Consider the following 19,227-nt stretch of genomic DNA (forward strand, 5'->3'; position numbering starts at 1 on the left):
GCAACTCCATTGTGATCCTCAAACTGAAGGAGATGCTGCCGTGTGATAGCTTGCTTGCCTCCTGTTCCTGTGTTCTCCATAAAAAGGAGACCTCACCAATCCCACCCCCCCGGGAAACGATCCCCTTTGCATGTTGTACTCGAACTGTTAGGTGGCAATATGAAACTAGCACTTACCGAACCTAAACAATATTGATAAGCAACCAAACCGGTCCACAAAATGCTACTACATTGCTCTAGTGTAGGATAGGAACATGGATCAACAGCACCATTGCCAATTACGTCCAGTAACCTTTTTCCTGAACCCCTATTCATGCAATCGGACAGCTGTCAATGAAGTCCTAGGTCAAAAGTGTTAAATCAGTTGACGTAGATTTCTATTATGCCAGAATATATACCAGAGATGCTTAAATGCAAACCACCTTAAAATTATACTGCACACTGCAGTATGGAGTCAACTTGCCTGCATTTCAGTCACATTAGATTGAGCACCATTTAGTTCTTTTTCTCCCCTTAGCCAAAAGCCAACCCAAGAAGCCACATTGCATTGGCTATGAGCAGTTTTATTAAACCAAATATGTACAGAAGTAAACACCAGTGATGAATGTATGTATGGAGCCTGCCACAACAAGCCACGAATGGGTGGGTGGAAAGAAATGGCCACAAACACTAAACGCAGCCTCCATGCAGTATGCTCATGGATCCAAAGCGAAGTGCAAAGAAGTTCCGACTACTCTGGAGATTTACTCCTGGACTTCTCCCGGCCGTCGTCCACAACTTGATATGGTGAACGGTCCTTTCCAGCACGACCATTGTGAGATGATCGAGACCTGGAGCGAGACTTGCTGTAGGACCTGGACCTAGGAGAAGTGCCATTCGTTGCCATAACGCGGCTGGCCACACCAAGTATTAAGTGAAGCACACTACAGAACTTATCACAGTGAACTAGGTGACTGCACAGGGAACCAACCTCCGAGGAGAATAGCTGCCACGCCTGCGGTCACGGGATCGGGACCGTGAACGGGACCTGGAATGGCTGTAGGAGTGTCGCCGACTTCGCCTGGAAAAACAGATTGGACGTGAGAAGACTTGTCACCCAACAATAATGACAAATACAGAAAGGAATGTCTATGTACTCGGCACAGATGTCCCAGTGGGAAAAGGACAGCTGCTTCCTGACATAAGGTAATGTAGTCTTCCCTTGGCACCATCAGACCCACGAAAGGGCACTGTGGCATGGCGTACTTGGAAGACATGCTGCTATAGTGAAGCCATCAACTTACCGAGGACTTCGATCTCTGCCGTATGGCGAACGACTTCGCGATCTTCGCCGACGTTCGTCATGTCTACTGCTGTGTGGAGATCTCGTCCTCCTGGAACGTTCCTTGCACCTCATTTCGGAAGGAGCTAAAATGAAGAACATCCGGTGAACAAAACAATACAGAGATGGGAAAACACTTATGGCTACACAAGTATCAGACAGCCAGACGGCAAGATTCTGCCAAGCACAGCGCCCGCACCAGTGGGTTCAACCATTTCTGGCTCTAGTACGTTAACAGCACTTGTGCGACAGTCACGATAGATTCATCATAATGAAGATTAGACAAACAAGGAATAGTTACTCAACTCTTTCTGTCTCCCTGGGCAAACTCGATTTCCAGTTCCCTCCCATAGAACCTGGTTCGGTCCAGGGAGTACATGGCATCTTCTGCATCCCTAACATCTTCAAACGTGACCAAGTTAAGGGAACACGGAAGGGCAAAACAGGGCTGGGTGCAAGTGATATAGGATACCTACATCCAACGAGACTGCCATCCATATAACACCAGGATACTTTCAACTATACCTGAACTGTGCTTGTAACGTCAATGCCGCTAACTTTGCGTGGCTTGTCTGTACTTGACTGTACTGTACTTGACTTTGAAAGCCCGAAACCCTTGCTTGACTTGCCTCAACCATGCATATGACTAGCAAACTTCGCTGGCGCTGGCACATCAAGCGCTTGCACGCAGCACTCTCTAGGCGGTCTTGCATCTTTACTAATCTTTAACTGTTACTTGGCACACTTGTTACCTTGAATGTGGTCTGGCAGAACAACAAAAACGAATTAATCATGCGGCAAAAACACAAATACCACACTTAAACAGGTGGGAGCCCAAAGCGACGAATCGAGGGCAACAAAGGATATTGCACGTATGCAAAACCACGAGGTCTACGTGTGTAGTAGTCCACTGGTACATACACATCGGTTAACGGCCCGTATTTACCAAATAAACTGCGCAGGTCTTCTGGTCTATAGCAGAAAAAAGTGAACTCAAATAAGCTGGAACGCTTAACAAAAACTTGTGACCTTACGGGTTTCACAGGTAGTAACATGCAAGTCACTCCTGCTTCTGTTTGTAGGAATTTTGTATAGCCAAGAACGTCAATCCTAAAGCTTTAGAATAGCTGCAGGTAAAGCGCCTTGGACCGATAACCAACAACAAGTGACTACAGAGGTCCAAGAGGGCAGCCAATATGGTGCACGCGCGAACACAAAAGAAAGGCTTAGGACAACACGTGGCAGGGTCTATAGTAGCGTCGCAGCACGATGCAACAGAACTCTAGGAAAACAATTTCACAAGCAGCCCATCTACTTCATTCTGTACTGCATTCATACAGTACATACTTCTAATATTTCAACTTCCAAAGTCTTTACTAAAAAAAAAACAATGGCGGTCTTCGAATTAGGCTTAGGTTACATAGGAAATTGACTCCAGCGAGATAGTTTCTTGCTGTTGCAAGACTAAACCTGAACGTGTAAGATATTACTAGTACAGTCTCGCTACTGCTAACGAAAACATACAAGTGGGAAAAACTGCTAATAAGTGCGAAAGAATACTATAAACGAATCAATAGCGTATCACGAGGAAATCAAAGGCACGCAACGTAAATGAAATGAACACATGAATATCCACGTTAATTTACCTCACTATACATACCTTGTGCCGTCAGGCACATTTCGAATGAACAGCGAGGAATTTGGTGGACGCGAATATCGCGACATACCACCTCGGAGAAACGACGCCACAGAATGCCCAATATGGCGGTGGTAGCCGGTTATAAAGGCACACGGCGTACCCACTCGCCACGCTCGCCAGTCTCTAACGTGGCGCTGCTCAGAAATATAATAACCGAAAATACAGGCAAAAATGACGGGAAAATATTAAATTTCAATTCTTGGCGTTATCTAAAAATAAATATGACTTTAAAGTCTGTTATAAATATTGAATTATGGGTTGAATATAACGAACAAGGGGTGAGACGCGCCAACACATGAAATTTCTACAACAAGATAACACGAATAAAAAAATAAAAAAAATTCGTCCAACACAAAGGCTGTATGTACATCAACACAGTCCGCCTCGGTACAAGCAGCAGTGCAGGAAATGAGCCGAAACCTATGCGTTGTATTTTTTTCGTTCTGCTCGAATCTAATTGGATAAAAAAAAACACTCAATTCTTTCTTCCTGAATGTGATCCAAAGCATTTCACAAAAAATAAATATGGGCTTGTCTTATCAGTTTCTTCTTCAATCCCTGATAGGGAATCTGCTCAACTTTTGTATAAATGACCTTTCGTCTGACAATCGCAACTTAATCGCACTATCCGCAGTGCTAAGGACCGGTAGATCTTCCAGGCGACCCACTCAAGATATCTATTTTCTTTTTGTATTCAGTGCATTCAGTGTTAGGTGTCAGAGACGTGCACAGACGTGGATGGAGAAAGGACGCAGGAAGGAGTGGAACACGTGGGGAGAGGGGGTTAGTATGCATTCTGGGTCCTTGCCAGCGTCAATCTGGAAAGTCTCCCGGAAAACCAAGCGAAAACTTCAGGCAGCACAATAGGTGGTAGGATTCAAACCCACGACTTCCCAGTTGTATAGCCCTACCTTGGAGCTACCACCATCGAGCGGATGCTCTTATCCACTCAGCCATGCCGCTGGAGTAGTCTGAAATAATGGCCTGCTTCTCAACACCAGGAAGACTGCTGATTTAAAATATTCTTGAAGAACCTGACGTGGTAGCGTACAGTGCTCATGGCATGCAAATTCAAGTGGCCGAGTCAGAACTTCTGAGAGCATGGTTCGACTGTTGGGCGTTTTCCAACCGCAAGGACACACACTGATTACACATGCAAAAGGACAAACTGGGAGAGAGGTTCAACAAGGACGTCTTGGGCCATATGCCACCCCACGTTTGGCAGACTAGACTAGAGCATTGCACGGGCTCGGGCTTTCTGGTAGCCTTCTCTAACGCCTTCTCTTTGCGGGCCTGGGCTGGGCTCGGGTTGGACTTTATGGGTCCGGGCCCGCACATTAGGTCTCTTTGATTTGGCTGCACTCGCTGAACCAGGCAGTGCAGCACTTCTGTATTCGTTTTGTCAGTGCCGCTCGCACCCTCTGCACTCTCGTATTCATTTTGTAACGGTGCAGCACTAGTTCTATACGAGTTCACGGCTGGCCTGCACTTGCTGGGTAGGAAGTGCAGTAAGAGTGCACGCGGAGCAGACGACGCGGGTCCGCGTCGGTGGCATGGATGTCTCTAACACTAGTGATGCTGACTGTTCCTTCCTGCAGCAAGACAGTGTACATGTGTTCTAGGCACCAGTATGAAGTTGCATGGTCACGATAAATGCATGGGTAGCGATAATGCTGTTATATTTTGAGACCTAACCGAACGGGAAGCATATTATTACGCTTGTCTTTAATGCGCTGGAAAAAGACGCAAGCTTCTGTCACAGGGTCTAGAGAACAGATTCCCATAAGCATAAGATCAACTGGAAGGCCTCCTACGCCTTAGCAACTGCTTGAAAGGCTGCATCATGACAGCTTCATACTCTGTGTCCTATGTGTTCACTTAACCAAGGTTTTCCCTCACATACAACTAAAGATAGTATTTCCTGTGAGCATCATAGCTCGACGTTTTGGGCCTTCGAATCTCACGATCACAATCATCTGATAAGGCGTGAGTTTGGGCTCTGCTACGAACTCGTGTTCGTGAAGGTCGACATGGCGAATAAAAATGTCGACCTTCGCGTGAGTGCGTAGCAGGGCCCGAACTCACACCTTATCGGATGATTGTGATAGTGAGATTCGAAGGCCCAAAACGCCGAGCTATAGTGAGCATTTGAAAAGAAAAACGTGAGCTCTGTTTGTGGTAAGGCTGACATAACTCAACATTTTTCAAAATAGCTTCCCAAGTACTAAACTTCTCACTTCAGAACAGCAATACATTGTTTTAATATGCTTTACGACAATAAATGTATAAAATTCAAGACACCTTAAAATCAGTTAAAACAAAGCTTAAGATCAGGCTAAAGTAGAGAAAAGTTTAAAATTGAACAACATTACAAAACCTTTTTACTGGCATATAAATTTAATACCAAACAAAACAATCACATTAGGATTAAGTATGGGACTTCAGAACAGCCTTTAGTTTGTCTAAAGAAATTCAGCATTTTCAGTATCCTTTACAACATACAAAACTAGCACTATTTACACAGCAACACTGCAATGAACTGAACTGAACTGTCCAATCACCAGCAGGTTGACTATGACCTGAAACGATTGATATAAGGGTGCAGATTCCCAGAGCTAATAGCATCTGGGAGCCATGGCTGCAGGAGAAGTTCTTCCAATAACCACCTCTGCCAGTCACGTCCTGTGGCAGACACCAGGATGTACGTCCGCTTACGGAAGTCTCTGTTGCCCCTGATGTGAACTTCGTGTACACCTGACCATTTGGCAAGAAGATCTTGCACCTCCTCATGCTCTTCACGTAGCTTGTTCAGCAATGTCGCACTCTCTACAAGGAGGCGCACCGGATTGCCTTCTTGTATCTGTCGGGGCAGCAAAGAAGACATCGAATACGAATATTGCAAATATCTGACTTTGAATATCAAATCGAATAATGACTTCAAGCAGCCCTGTTTACTGCAATGTGCACATACAACCGCATTTTGATACTCGCAGAAATATGTAGGGAAGCATCAACTACGAAAGGACGAGGGAAAGGTCACTCCCACAAGACAATTTATGCCCCTGACACATGGGCTAGCTAGAGCAGCGGGAGTCCTTTATTGCTTTGAAGGACACCTTTCTGAAAGGAGGTTGCGCCGGTGACACACGACAGCGTTGATCTCCGTTTCGCTCAGTAGCACAGTCCGAGATGTGTGAGCACTGTACTCATGGACCTTAGTGAGGTTTGTATGTTGGTTTTGGTTTTTTATGGCACAAGGGCAACTATTGGCCAAATAATGCCATCACACATGACCAGTTATGTAGTTTCATTGTATATGTATGACTTTGTGCGTTTGACTGTTGTGTCGCAATCTAGGGTAAGTAGAAGCTTTCAGTGTTATATACTTCACATGAAAAGTGAGGCACGAAAACCTTAGTGAGGTCTTGCAACTGCACTTATTAAATTAACTGCAAAATGGCTTTCTAACTTCATCCATTAAAGAATTAAAAAGTCACACATTCTTATCTTAAATTGTAGTTTTCTAATAATCATCGGCTGGTTCTGTGTTTGAGGCTACGTCTTTTCGCCTGTAAAGGAGATAGGCCATCTCCTCTTCCGCAAAGGCCTGCTTGCGAAAGGGAGTTTTTTTTCACCGAAGGCTCCATCCTGGAGTCACAAGCACGGAACGCACCACTACAGCGTGTTCCCATCAGGAAAATGCTGCGTGGGTTTAGCACGAATTAGGTTTGTGAATTCAGGAAGTCTCGAATATTCAAGGAAGACATTCAATTTATTCAAAAGCCACAAATATAAAATCATTGAATCGGAATGGAATACGAACACTGAAAAAAACATTCGATTCGTATTCGAAATGTTGAATTTACTCGCATGTCAGATGTACATTTTTTTGCCCAAAAACATTGCGCCACTGAGGGGGTGCATTCAATGCGCGGGGGACAATTGGAACCCAACACTTAAGGTACACTTAACTCCAGTTTTATTCAGAGATATCCGCGACGATCTCCCCGGAATCAAACGTCACGATTCTCCCACATCAAATGGTCTTCCGTTCTATCAAGCATGGACTAAATACTCCTCGATGTCCGTCGCATTCGTCAATCATCACTCTGGCACCAGGCGCTCCATCTCGATGACTGCGCGATACACTGGCTAGCGCTGCGAGAGACGATCCGGCCGTGCTACTAAAGTCTGGGTGCATTTAATGCGCGGGGAAGAAACATTTTTGTCGCAGACTGAAAATTCGGGCTGCTCGATAATTCTGACTGAATGGATGGCTCCGAGGATTTTAAAAAATCAGTCCACTACTGAGTTTACGTTTTCGTTACATTTACAACTCTTGATCAAGGCCACCAAAAATTACCTCTTGATATGGTTCATGCTGCTCTTTGTCACATGGAAGTCCAAGGTGGCAAGGATCGCAGGACAGGGCAAGCATAGAGTAAGTGCGCAGAGCAGCCAGCATCAGTACGTGGGCGTGTTGTCCTCCAATTCCCACACTGCAATCCACACACTTGGTAATGGCACTGAATTCGCTTCCTATACGGCGTAGAAAGCCAACAACGAGGCTCCCCACAGATGTGAGATCTCCTTCAAAGAACTGGTAATCATTGGCACTGTCTTTTGCGTATGCCTGCAAAAGCACAACAAAAGCATATTTCAATTCCAAAAAGTATTGAACTGTTCACATATATTTTGGATAGAGCCGATAGCTATATTATTCTAGTGCACTATCCTGTTCATGAACACAAATAGGCAGAGTTAGTTGGGGGAGGAAACAGTTAGCTGTTATACTTGCTCAAGCAAATTCATTTGAATTCAGACAAAGAAAATCACAAGGAAGCAGACCCGTCCCGAGGAGAGCTTCTGCCTGGGGTGCGATTACGCGCAACACTCAAATTCTGCAACGTTGAAATTTCGGTAGTTAGCATAGCAGTTCAATCCTGGGTTGCAATGTCATTTGTATCTCTGTTTGGGTAGCTTGTGAAGCTTTGTAATTCAGGTATGTACTTATTCAGGTATGTATGTAGTTGTTATGCTCTAAATTTAGCTGCTGTACATGGTTTGAAAGCATACCGTATTTATTATCGTACAAGCCACATTTCTTACCCAAAAACATCACACCATTAAGCGGGTGCTGAGTGAAGAGAAACACATTCAGTCCCAGTTCCATGTGGATGTTGGGACTAAAGTGCCATGTTGCCACTGACACTTTAATATGGCAATATATGCTATGCTATTAAGTGCTTTACACATCACAGTGCCACAACCTCACAGTGCTATGCAGACAACAATATAACTAAGGCATGTTTTTTGGGGGGGGGGGGGGGGGGGGTTAAACCAGATTCCTTCCAATTATTCCTCCCTTCCTCATTAATGAATATCTGCCTATTGAAGGCAAACAGAATGACTTGGTAACATGACTTCTAATATGTTTCTACCTTTTCTCACACTGTTTAATTGCTGTCATTGCTCAATAGTCAAAATATCTTCTCATGTGAATGTTTTGTGAATGTGTTTTGGCTGTGCATGCAGTTTGTGAAGAACAGCTACACAACGAAGAAACTGAAGTCAACTTAAATGAAGTCCAATATGGGGCCCCTCCTGGTTTATAAGTTGCACTCACCTCTTCAGAGTGTCCATTTGCAAGCAAAAGATGCTGGTTGTAAAAATGAGTGAAAACAGCATCCAAGCAGCTGGGGCACACGGGGCAAAATCCCTTGGTTTTGGATCCCAGCAGCTCCTCTTTCTCTGCCCAATTGACCACCACTGTGCGAGCGAGTTCTTCAGCACTCTGACCGCTTTCACTCTGTAGTGTAACATGCCATAAAGATGCTTGAAAATAAAGAATGGGAGAAATAATGCTGCACACTTTCATTCAGTACTGGACATAATGGTACCACAGTCATTGCAGATTGCCACAGCTACGATTATTCTTTTTTGTGAAAGCTGGACAACTGAACTTTTTTTGAAAGTTCCGTGTTAGCACCGTGAAGGAAGTGTGGCTATGAGCGGCATGCAGACGCAGAGAGAAAAGAGCAGGAGAGAGGGAGGGGGGGGGGGGTAGTATGCATCCTGGGCAGACTTCAGGGAACCGCGCCGACATTCGTCTGGAAAGTCGGCCAAAAAAACCAAGGAAAAACCTCAGACAGCACAGCCGGTGGTAGGATTCGATCAGACCACCGCCCTCTTCAGTGTGAACTTGCCTACTACGTCAGCCATGCCCTGGTAACTGAACTTCTGTGTGCAGTAAGGGGTAGACATATCTGCTTTTTAAATTTTATTTTTTTTCTGCAATGGCATCTATATACAGTCAACCCTCGATTTATGAACACCCTCGGTTCCCCGAAAAATCGTTCATAAATAGAAAATTCCGTTAAGTGAGTACTATCGAGCAAATGGAACAGTATTTCAGAGTTGATATTGTGTTTATCATGCAATATATTATGTAATTTTGCTTTGGACCATGCCTTCTGCTGTATCAGTCTCACAAAACACAGATGTTAGCACATTCACACTCTGTTTATTATGCAATACTAAATAGTTTCATTTTGCTTTGGACCATGCCTTCCGCTGTGTCAATTGAGGTCAGGAACACTTCTGCAAAAACCCGTTTGTTGTTCGGATTTCGAGGGGTTAAGAACCGAGGGTGCAATACCTCAAAAACGTTTTGTCTGTTCAGGCGTCATTCATAAGACCACGAATGATCCCTTTGAAGGTTTTTGTTGGCCTCGGAACGATCCGTTCATAAATTGAGGGCAAAAACGCTGGGCAACTCCTAGCTGGTTCCCAGAAATTCCGTTCATTATTCGAATATCGAGGTTCATAAAACGAGAGAAAAATGCGTGTAAAAAGTTTGGTTCCTCGTGCTAGTGTTCATAAAACGAGGGAATTCATAAATCGAAGGTTCATAAATCGAGGGTTGACTGTAGTACATACTAGTATCTACTTGTGAAAGCAAATTCATTAGCATTGCAATTTATTGACCCACTACGGGAGAGTAAGTACAGTCGACCCGCGTTTACCGGACGGCTTCGTTTCCTGTGAAAATGTCCGGATAGCGGGGGAACCGGATAAGTGAACACGAAAACAGAGTGATCCTAAAAGGACATCTTTATTGACCATTACACAGAAAACTATCCATTGTCGTCTGCTTCATTCTAATACACGCATCCAGTTCCTGCAAACCTTTGCTAATGGGATTGACTTGCGAAATATTGTTCTGTTGCTCAAAAAATAATAGCGCTGTTCTCAGTGCCGCCCGCGCATTTTGTACCGTCACAGCTGGTGCATCCACGCTTTCATCATCAGATTCTTTTTGAACACTATCGGAAGCGACGACACTGATGATGTCGTCATCTGTGATTGCAGCGACGGGTCCTCATTGCGTACCTTCTCAGTCTGAAATGACCAGACTGCTCAGGTGAATTACGTTTGTGTAATGTGCAAAACGGAAAGGGAGAAAATTCTTCCCAGCAACACCGTTTTGTGTCAGTAACAAGGAGGCCACGACCAGGGTTTTCGACCTTGCTTGACTAGGTGTCGGCCAAGTGTCATTCCTGGACAATGACCGGATAACTGAAACCGATTGTTGGGTATTATAGTCACTTCTGTTCCCTGGAATTTTCGTCCGAGTCCGAAAGCTGAAGTCCGGATAAACGAGGGCGAAACACATGGGGAGAAATCCGTCCCCATGCTTTTTTGTCCGGATAGCGCAGGATCCGGATAAATGAAGTCCGGATAAATGCGGGTCGACTGTATTACGAAAAATGCTTGCGTGTAAATGGAACGGGCAGTTACATCCGGCCCCTTTTCTACATACTCATACAACTCGTGTACCTTAAAGTTTGTTACGATGTGGATATGAACAATGAACTGCACAGCAGACACGTTCTTCCCATCTCACGTGGTGACGTTCGCGGGGCTACTTGGGCATTGTATTCGGGAAAACGTGTGCAGTCATGATAATCTGTCACATTTGATGGTCACCTAGGACATTTTAACGAGTGCTCATATAGCGACACAGCAAGCTCGATTATGGCTGACCCACTACACAGGAGGAACTCAATTCTAGCAAGCATTACCACTATTGAGCCCCCAGGACTTAACTCGTGAAATCCTTTTTTCTACGACAAAACCCTGTGCATGCAGTGTTATATTTAGAGCCTGAAGTTTTAGGGTTTTACCCGATTCTTCCCCGAATTTGCACCCCGAATTGAAGGTTGCCTCTTTAGGGTGAAACCCGATTTTTACCAGGCAAATTGCTCTCTCTGGGATGTCTGTAGGAATGCACCAACTTACTTGTTTGGCAGAAAAATGCAGTTACATCACCGTTTGTACCAAACCGCTACAGTTAGTTTGAATAACTGAGCCCGATTTCTCCCCGATTTTAGCGTAATGGAAGTTTTTTCACCCGAATTCGCATGAATTTAGTGCACATGTTCATTTACCTGATTTTTACCCCCGAATTTAGAAAAAAATATTTCCCAAAAACTTCAGGCTTTAGTTATATTGAAAACGGAGATTTTATTTCTTTTCTCTTAAGTCGAACAATCTAGAACGATGCTAACAGAATATGCAGAGAGAGTAGATACACGCACGTGTGATACGCATTTTTCACTGCTGTTAGCTTTTCGCTCCTGACTCCACCATGCTAGTGGAAATAAATAAATGAATAAAAATCGATAAAAATCAATAATAAAAATGCCTTCCTCATTTCATTCTTTTCTGTCTACCCTATCAGACTTCTGATAATGATAATTCGTGACTTTACATCGCGAGACAACTATGATCATGAGTGACGCTACAGTGGCCAGCCTGTGGATTTAATTTTGCCTGCCTAAGGGTTCTCTGATGTGTGCTAAAATCTGAGCACACTGCACACCGTGTTGAACGGCCCTTGCAGAAGACTGAGTGTCTAAGCAACTTGTACTCCGCCATCAAGTTGCCAGCTTCCTCGGCTGGGTTCAAACCCGCAAGCTTGGGATCAGGAAGCGGACACTCTACAGACTGATTCACAAATGTTAGCCCTGTCCATCTTCTGGAGCATGTGTTTGTCACTAAAACAAAGTTCAATGAAGGAAAATTGATTCAATATTTGTAGAGAGTTTTAGGGTTTTACCCGATTCTTCCCCGAATTTGCACCCCGAATTGAAGGTTGCCTCTTTAGGGTGAAACCCGATTTTTGCCCGGCAAACTGCCCTTACTGGGACGTCTGTAGGAAGGCACTAACTTAATTGTTTCGTAGCAGATGCAGTTACATCACCATTTGTACCAAACCACTACAGTTAGTTTGAGTAACTGAGCCCGATTTCTCCCTGAAATTAGCATACTGGAAGTTTTTCCACCCGAATTCGCATGCATTTAGTGCACATGTTTATTTACCCGATTTTTACCCCCCGAATTTCAAAAAAAAAATACTTCCCGAAAACTTCAGGCTCTAAATATTTGTATTCAGCTAATACTTTGTAACATGTACAACTTTAGGATATTCACAATGAGGTCCTAATTAAAAGTAGTACAAGACGGGCTTTACCTTAACTTCGCCGTTGATTTTGGCAATTATCATGTTAAGCGGGACATCCAGTGGCGTTGTAAAGCTTCCAGTGTTTCTGCGTTCAATAAGGAGCTGCAGCATGACATCTGACAGACACCAGGGAAAGCCGAAGAGCCTTCGTTGGAACCGTCGTCCATCCTCAGGGGAAGCCATGTAGGTCACCATGTAATAGGCAGATGCCACTTGAAGGGTAACTGTCCGTTCTAATGCCTGCCCCTTAACACCAAGGCTCAGGCATTCACTCTCCACTTTCTGTAGGAAACATATATTTTTGTTTAAGATATCCATAGCTAGCACCTACATGTAAGGATGTTGATGAAACAAACTTAGTTCACTGCACTGAACCTTTAACGGAAGAAATTGTGATCGCCACACAGTGAAACAAATGTGATTTATGCAGGGGTGTCAATTGGCACAGTTAGCAAAATTTGAGAAAGCTGAACAGTTTCCAACTTTATAAAACAGTAAAGACTGCCTGCAGTGATAATGTGACATGCAAATAACATACGCTACAGGACACCACAAAACCAAGGGCAACACTTCATTGACAATATGACAGTGTTGACAAATGGGAGCACAATATTACAGTGTAACAATGTATTTTATTAGTAAAAACATGCAGCTTTCAGCAACATGACACAGTACTGATGGCACGTGGAAGTGTACCGTAAGGAGGTCCATGCTGCTTAAAGGGATACTTTGGAACGATCGGCGAAAAAATTGCTGCACATTGTAGTTTGTGCATAACATCCACGGTACACCTGCCATCAACTTTCTTTCTCATGTGACGAATTACGCCTCAAATAAGCGAGCAATCAGACCGAAACATGAACGTGGAGAGGAGACGCAGAAACTTTCCCCTCCGAAGGCCAACGCGTTACGTCACCCTGCATGGAGCGGACAAGTAGTATACCACGCCGGTCGCAGCTGCTGTGTTATATTCCCGAAACAAAACATAATAATAATAATAATTGGGTGTTTACGTCGCGAGACAACTGAGGTCATGAGCGACGCCACAGCGGTCAGTCTGTGGATTGCTTTTGCCCACCTGAGGGTTCTTTAACGTGCGATGCCGAAACAAAACAGACGAAGATTCGGGACCAGATTGCTCTGACACTGATGGAAAGAAAACAGCAGTCACGTACTTTCCTGAGAGTCAGGAAAACAGCGCAGGAATGATATGACTAATGCACGGTGACGTTGGTCGACCAGAGAAAGGAAGAAGTGCTTCCATCGAGGCTCAATGGGAGCCAGACTCTTTCAAATTTAAAAAGTCGTTTTTATAATTCCACCTTCGTTTTTATGTGAGATATTTCACAACTGCGTTCAGTTGGTGTAAATGACTGTGGGAATACTGCAAGCTTGAAACCCATTCAGTTGCGAAGTCTCCCTTTAATAGGTTTGATACAGCGCAATATTTTTAGGGTGGTGACTCATGCATATTCGTCTAGCTCAGTCACTTCACTGCTGACACACTAAAGCCACAAAGTCGTTAAGTGCTGCGAAAAAAAAATGCCCTTGGGTGCTAGTATCTCTGCCTGATGAAGACTTTCGTCGAAAAATTCATAGAAAGTAAAACGCAGTACATTGCCTCTATTTTTTACTCTGCATTCACTCATCCTCGGGTGCCACACCAAAATCCCAGACTCCGCCAACTAAGCGAAAAATGTTGCTTCCTCCAGCCAAATTTCTGCCATAAATTGATCAAATACGTGTCAATACAAACTCATAGGGGTCAAAGCATTAAACCAACGAATTTGAAGAATAGGAGCAAGAGTTTGTATCAGAGCCATCACATCAAGTGTGGGGAACGGGCACCGTCATGGGGAGGGGGCAGTTGCTCCCCCCCACCTCCCTGGAGACTGGACGTCAGTGTATTGTTGTATTTGTTGCTAGTAGAACAAGTCCCCTGTCCATTTGTGTTTCTTACCTTCTACTCAACCAACACTCTTTACATCTTCTTGCATTTTATATGTGCACTATACCTTATAATTATAAACATGTTTCAGGTAGAGGTTTCATGGTTTCATTCAGGGAGAGGCCATGTTTCAGGAGCACAAAAAATTCAAAGAAATCTGAAAACTAAGTAGTACTAGCCCTTGCTTGTACTTACATCAAAGAACTCCCTTTGTGTTCTTTCCACTAGGGAACGATATTGCTTGTCCACCAGTAACTCCATGTTCATTTTTTCCTTGTTACCCCTGGTAAAATATGAGGAACATATGTTACACAATCAAAGATGCAAAATTGCACAGGCAGTGGTCAAGAACTGCATCCTTTGGCGTGGAAGTTACTGCAAAAAGGGTCCTGAAGGCAGTGAGAATATTCTGGTACATCCTGGCTTAAAGGACCATAAAATTATTTTCGCAAATTCCGAGTACCCTGTTGGAAATGGTTCTCACGATCCCTCACTATCATAATTAATAATAATTAGAGCCTGAAGTTTTAGGGTTTAACCCGGTTCTTCCCCAAATTGAAGGTTGCCTCTTTAGGGTGAAACCCCATTTTTACCCGGCAAATTGCCCTCACTGGGATCTCTGTAGGAATGCATTAATTTACTTGTTTGGCAGAAAAATTCAGTTACATCACCATTTGTACCAAACCACTACAGTTAGTTGAGTAACTGAGCTCGATTTCACCCAGAATTTAGCATACTAGAAATTTTTTTCACCCGAATTCACATGAATTTAGTGCACATGTTTATTTACCCGATTTTTACCCCCCGAATTTAGAAAAAAATATTTCCCGAAAACTTCAGGCTCTAATAATAATTGGGAGTTTCACGTCGCGAGACAACTGATATCTTGAGTGACGCCACAGCGGTGTGGCTTGCTTTTGCCCACCTGAGGGTTCTTCAACGTGCGATGAAAGCTCATCCGCTCATCAGCGGCACCCCGTATTTAACGTCCCTCGCGGAAGACAGTGTGTCTAAGCAACTCGTACCCTGCCACCAAGTTGCTGGCGTCCTCGGCCGGGTTCGAACCCGCAATCCCCTCACTATCATAAACACATCCGACTTTTAACCATATTCAGTGCACAGGGGGCGCTGTTACCACGCAAAAATAACCGCTGGATACGTCCCTTCGAAGCGGCCTTATGTCATCAACATCCAGTCTCCCAGCCAATTGTAGAAGACCGGGTACCACGTGGGTGCATGGTTTCGGTTTGGACAACAAATGACACTGTCTTATATCTAGGGCCTCACTTTTTCGGGTTTTATTTTTGGCTAAATTCGGGGGGTAAATATCGGGTGATATTTTTCATTCGAAAATTCGGGTGTATTCGGGATAAATCCCGTTACGGCATATTCCGTCGTCAGGAATTCGGGTGTATTCGGGTGATTTTTTTTTGTTTAATAAAAATTTGTCTTAACATGGAACTAATGTTTAGCAATGTTATCAAACTATTTTAATGCACGCTTATGAGTGTGCCACGCGACCCGGATGTTTTTGGGTAGATTCGGGTTAAACCCGAATTTTACAGATTTCGTTCGGGGGGGTAAATATTGGGCGGATACGGGTTTAACCCTGAAAAGTCAGGCCCTGCTTACATCTGCCGTCGAAATCAGTAGAAATATGGCAAAACGCAAATTGTCAGCTATGGAGGAAGAGATTATGCGACGCACACAGCGTCTGGGAATTGTTCCGTACGCAGCAGCTCCCAAATGGCCACCAACAGAGACATTTTCTGATGAAGAAGCTCAGAGAGGAAAACGTGCTCTGGCAACCACGGAGACAATCAACAGCTACATTACACTTCTGGTAGGCTTCTGTCTCAATGATTAGACACGATGTTGCTCCAGGTAAAATAAAAACATATCTCACAACGAAGTTTGCAAACTTTCTTACAAATCTTGCAATCTGCTCGCAAAAGACCGTCCGCCAATCGGCAACGTCCCGTGTTTGACGTCACGGCCAGTTCACCTCGTAGGCGGGTCGTAGCAGCCGCCGTTCACGGCCATGGTTAATCTCGAATATTTTTGCTATTAGAACAATTTTCAACTTCATATTTCACAGGGTGGATGTTTAATACAGAGCAACAAATTGAAAATGGTCTCAGGCTTGTCAAATATCCTTTCATGGTCCCTTTAAGTGACCAGACATATGTATTTAGCAACTAGGGAGAAAGCTAATGATTAAGAGTATTTGAACACCAGCTAATAACGAAACAACTTAAATGTTTGGCAGTGAAGATTGTTTCAGCTAGCCGACTATTGAGCACAACGAAATTCTGATACAATTTCCTATGTTATATTATTCTGTATCTTGTCCCACAGGTATATTATTTTTCTTTGTACTGAACATACACTGAGGAGAATAAGAAGAGCACAGTTTCTGCTCAAATGTGAAGATAAAATCAAAATGTGTGTTCAGTAGATGGATGAATAGAGTAGCTTAAATAAAGAATAGCCTCTTGCCTGTAAAGGTGAGGAGCTGAATGAATAACACCAGTGACTACCTCTCCCTCACTCTGGATTCCAAACTGCCCCAAAATTGCTTCCATTCGTGTTCTGTATTGCTCCAGACCTTGTTCAGCAAATTTTTTGTATTTTGTCCAGCCAGGGAGTTCAAAAAGGACTGACTGCTTGCTGTAGTCAGAGCATGCCTGAACAAAGTTATACACTGAATAAACATAATATAGTTCAACCTCATCAGAACATGAAATTTTTCAGATTTCCAGAGACTTACACTGAATCTCATGAACAGACAATGACATTTCTTATTATTGTATCTCTTTCTACCCCTCACTTATCACCTTCCCATTATAACTGCTGATTTATTTTGTCTTGTGCTCCCTGAAGGCAGCACACTTGATCAGGCTGCTGTAAAATTTTATTCGTATTGCTTACTACCACTAAAGAAACTGTGCACCCTCTTACATTCTGGAACTGATGAACTGAAAAGGCATTTTGCTTGTGGTGGGAGCATAAAAAGCATTTGGACACTTGGCCCCAGGTTGTGCCAGATTAATGAAAATAGTTTTGAATCGTTGTAGACCTGCATTCCAAGTTGTACAGCATAGTTTCTCAAACTGTGTCCTATGAAACAGGCATTCCGCGATTAGCTCACACTGCAGTCATGCAATGAACCACATATATCGAAGTGTCACAAAATGTGTTTGACGGTTCAAGTTAGCTGACCGCCAGTGGCCAAACACACTGTTGTTGCAACATTAACAAAGAAACATTAATGCCTTGAAAAAAAAAAACAGGAAAAAAAGTTCTCGCATAGTCTCGCAAAACAGCATAGTTCTCGAGATTGACACTGCGATGATGTCATCCACATCTGCATCAAGAGTGTTCAATATACATAGTACAACTGTCAACAAACAGTGTGCTGATAAGAGTTGCAACCAGTGCCAGGAAGCAGATGGATAAAAAAAAAAGAAAGAACAGGAAGAATATCAATTATCTCCAACCAAGCACTGCCTTCTTGCATTACTCTAGCATAATAGAAAAAAAAAAAAAAGTCATTTCAAATGCTATTCAGACAGCACAGGGTTACTCAAACATAAAGTACCATATTTCCACTCCATAAAAAATATGGGAAGTGCCAAAAGAGTTTCATCGATGATGTGTGGAGTGCTAAAAATTGATTGTAAATTTTTTTTTAAACTTTCAGGTTTTAAATTTGTTTAGAAAATCACCCATTTCAATATCCTATTCCACCATTTCCTTGAGGTGTCAGGCAATTGTTGAGGCTTTGCAGTTAACTCTGGAGGGTATATTTACTAAAAGTGCATATTATGCTTCAATATTGTTGAAGAGCAGTAAAGTAAATATCATAACGAAGTCTCGACTTCTACAATGCAAACTTGCATACAGACGAGGTTCTGCTGATATAGGCCATTGGAAATGTTGTGAGGGCAGCTTTTCTTTTTTGTTTTTTTTTTTTCACCTTCACGATTTTTGGGGAATAGGGCACACATCACTGCACCAGGCCTTAAAGCACTCAATTTAAATTGCATGACACTAGAAAACATAACATTTCACACCCTGCTTACCTCACAACTGGTGCTGACCACTGCTTCAAGGGAACGGCCAACACGATACAACTGTCCGAGGACCCTCTGGGAACGGTATGTGTTCTTGGAGCCTCCTTTTTCCATGAAGTCTGGGTAGCGGCTAGGTTTCTCGTTCCTGTCCAGGTATGGTGCATCCATCCCAGATTTTGCAAAATCCAGACTTTTTGAAACTTTTTTAGCCAGATTAAGGCATACACGAGAGAAGATGCCATGATTTACATCATCTGCCCAGGCCAAGTGAGCATTTGAGATGACCCCAACACTGTCGTGCTTGATGTAGTCACATATGAACTGTATCATGTCATTCTCCTGCAAGTGCATTTTAAAACAATCCTAATTAGGTACAGTGCAACCCAAATGTGCAGCTGAACTGTAACCATCAAGTTCAGAACATTTAAAAGGGATTTGCATAACGATATAGATTATTCAAATTGAAGGACAGCATGATTCTAAAGAGCCCCCCTGCCTTTGGCAATTAGGCAAGCCTGTATGCATAAGGTGCGCAGAAGCAATCAATGAATAAAACAGGTAAACTTTTATACTGAGCACGAAGGACTTTATAATGCTCTTTTATGGCTAAGAATGTTGAACATGTCGCGATCATCTTCATGCTACAGTGCCCAAAGCT

General features: G+C 43.4%; 2 protein-coding genes across 4 annotated transcripts in view; both read right to left on the minus strand.

Annotated features, from left to right (window-relative positions):
* Positions 1–546: 546 nt before the first annotated feature.
* On the minus strand, positions 547–3,102 carry LOC135377521 (serine/arginine-rich splicing factor 12-like). 2 transcript variants are annotated; one of them, XM_064609999.1, is made up of 6 exons: positions 2,981–3,102; positions 2,188–2,292; positions 1,627–1,730; positions 1,283–1,406; positions 970–1,059; positions 547–859 (listed from the first exon to the last, which is right to left on the minus strand). In XM_064609999.1, the coding sequence occupies exons 1-6, from the start codon at positions 3,043–3,045 to the stop codon at positions 730–732; spliced, it is 618 nt and encodes a 205-aa protein (XP_064466069.1). In that variant the 5' UTR covers positions 3,046–3,102; the 3' UTR covers positions 547–729. The 2 variants fall into 2 exon arrangements, with proteins under 2 accessions (XP_064466069.1, XP_064466068.1); XM_064609998.1 differs by having other exon boundaries at positions 547–892; positions 2,981–3,101.
* A 2,158-nt stretch (positions 3,103–5,260) lies between these two features.
* LOC135377522 (uncharacterized) overlaps positions 5,261–19,227 on the minus strand; it is a 39,933-nt gene continuing 25,966 nt past the window's right edge. For both annotated transcript variants that reach the window (XM_064610000.1, XM_064610001.1), the window contains exons 14-20: positions 18,579–18,908; positions 16,993–17,180; positions 14,689–14,776; positions 12,555–12,827; positions 8,646–8,828; positions 7,383–7,652; positions 5,261–5,879 (exon numbers count right to left, since the gene is read on the minus strand). In XM_064610000.1, the coding sequence (XP_064466070.1) occupies positions 5,592–5,879; positions 7,383–7,652; positions 8,646–8,828; positions 12,555–12,827; positions 14,689–14,776; positions 16,993–17,180; positions 18,579–18,908 (1,620 nt within the window). In that variant the 3' untranslated portion in view covers positions 5,261–5,591. The remainder of the gene's footprint in view (positions 5,880–7,382; positions 7,653–8,645; positions 8,829–12,554; positions 12,828–14,688; positions 14,777–16,992; positions 17,181–18,578; positions 18,909–19,227) is intronic.

Source organism: Ornithodoros turicata, chromosome 1 (assembly GCF_037126465.1).
Source record: "Ornithodoros turicata isolate Travis chromosome 1, ASM3712646v1, whole genome shotgun sequence".
In the NCBI taxonomy this organism is placed as follows: domain Eukaryota; kingdom Metazoa; phylum Arthropoda; class Arachnida; order Ixodida; family Argasidae; genus Ornithodoros; species Ornithodoros turicata.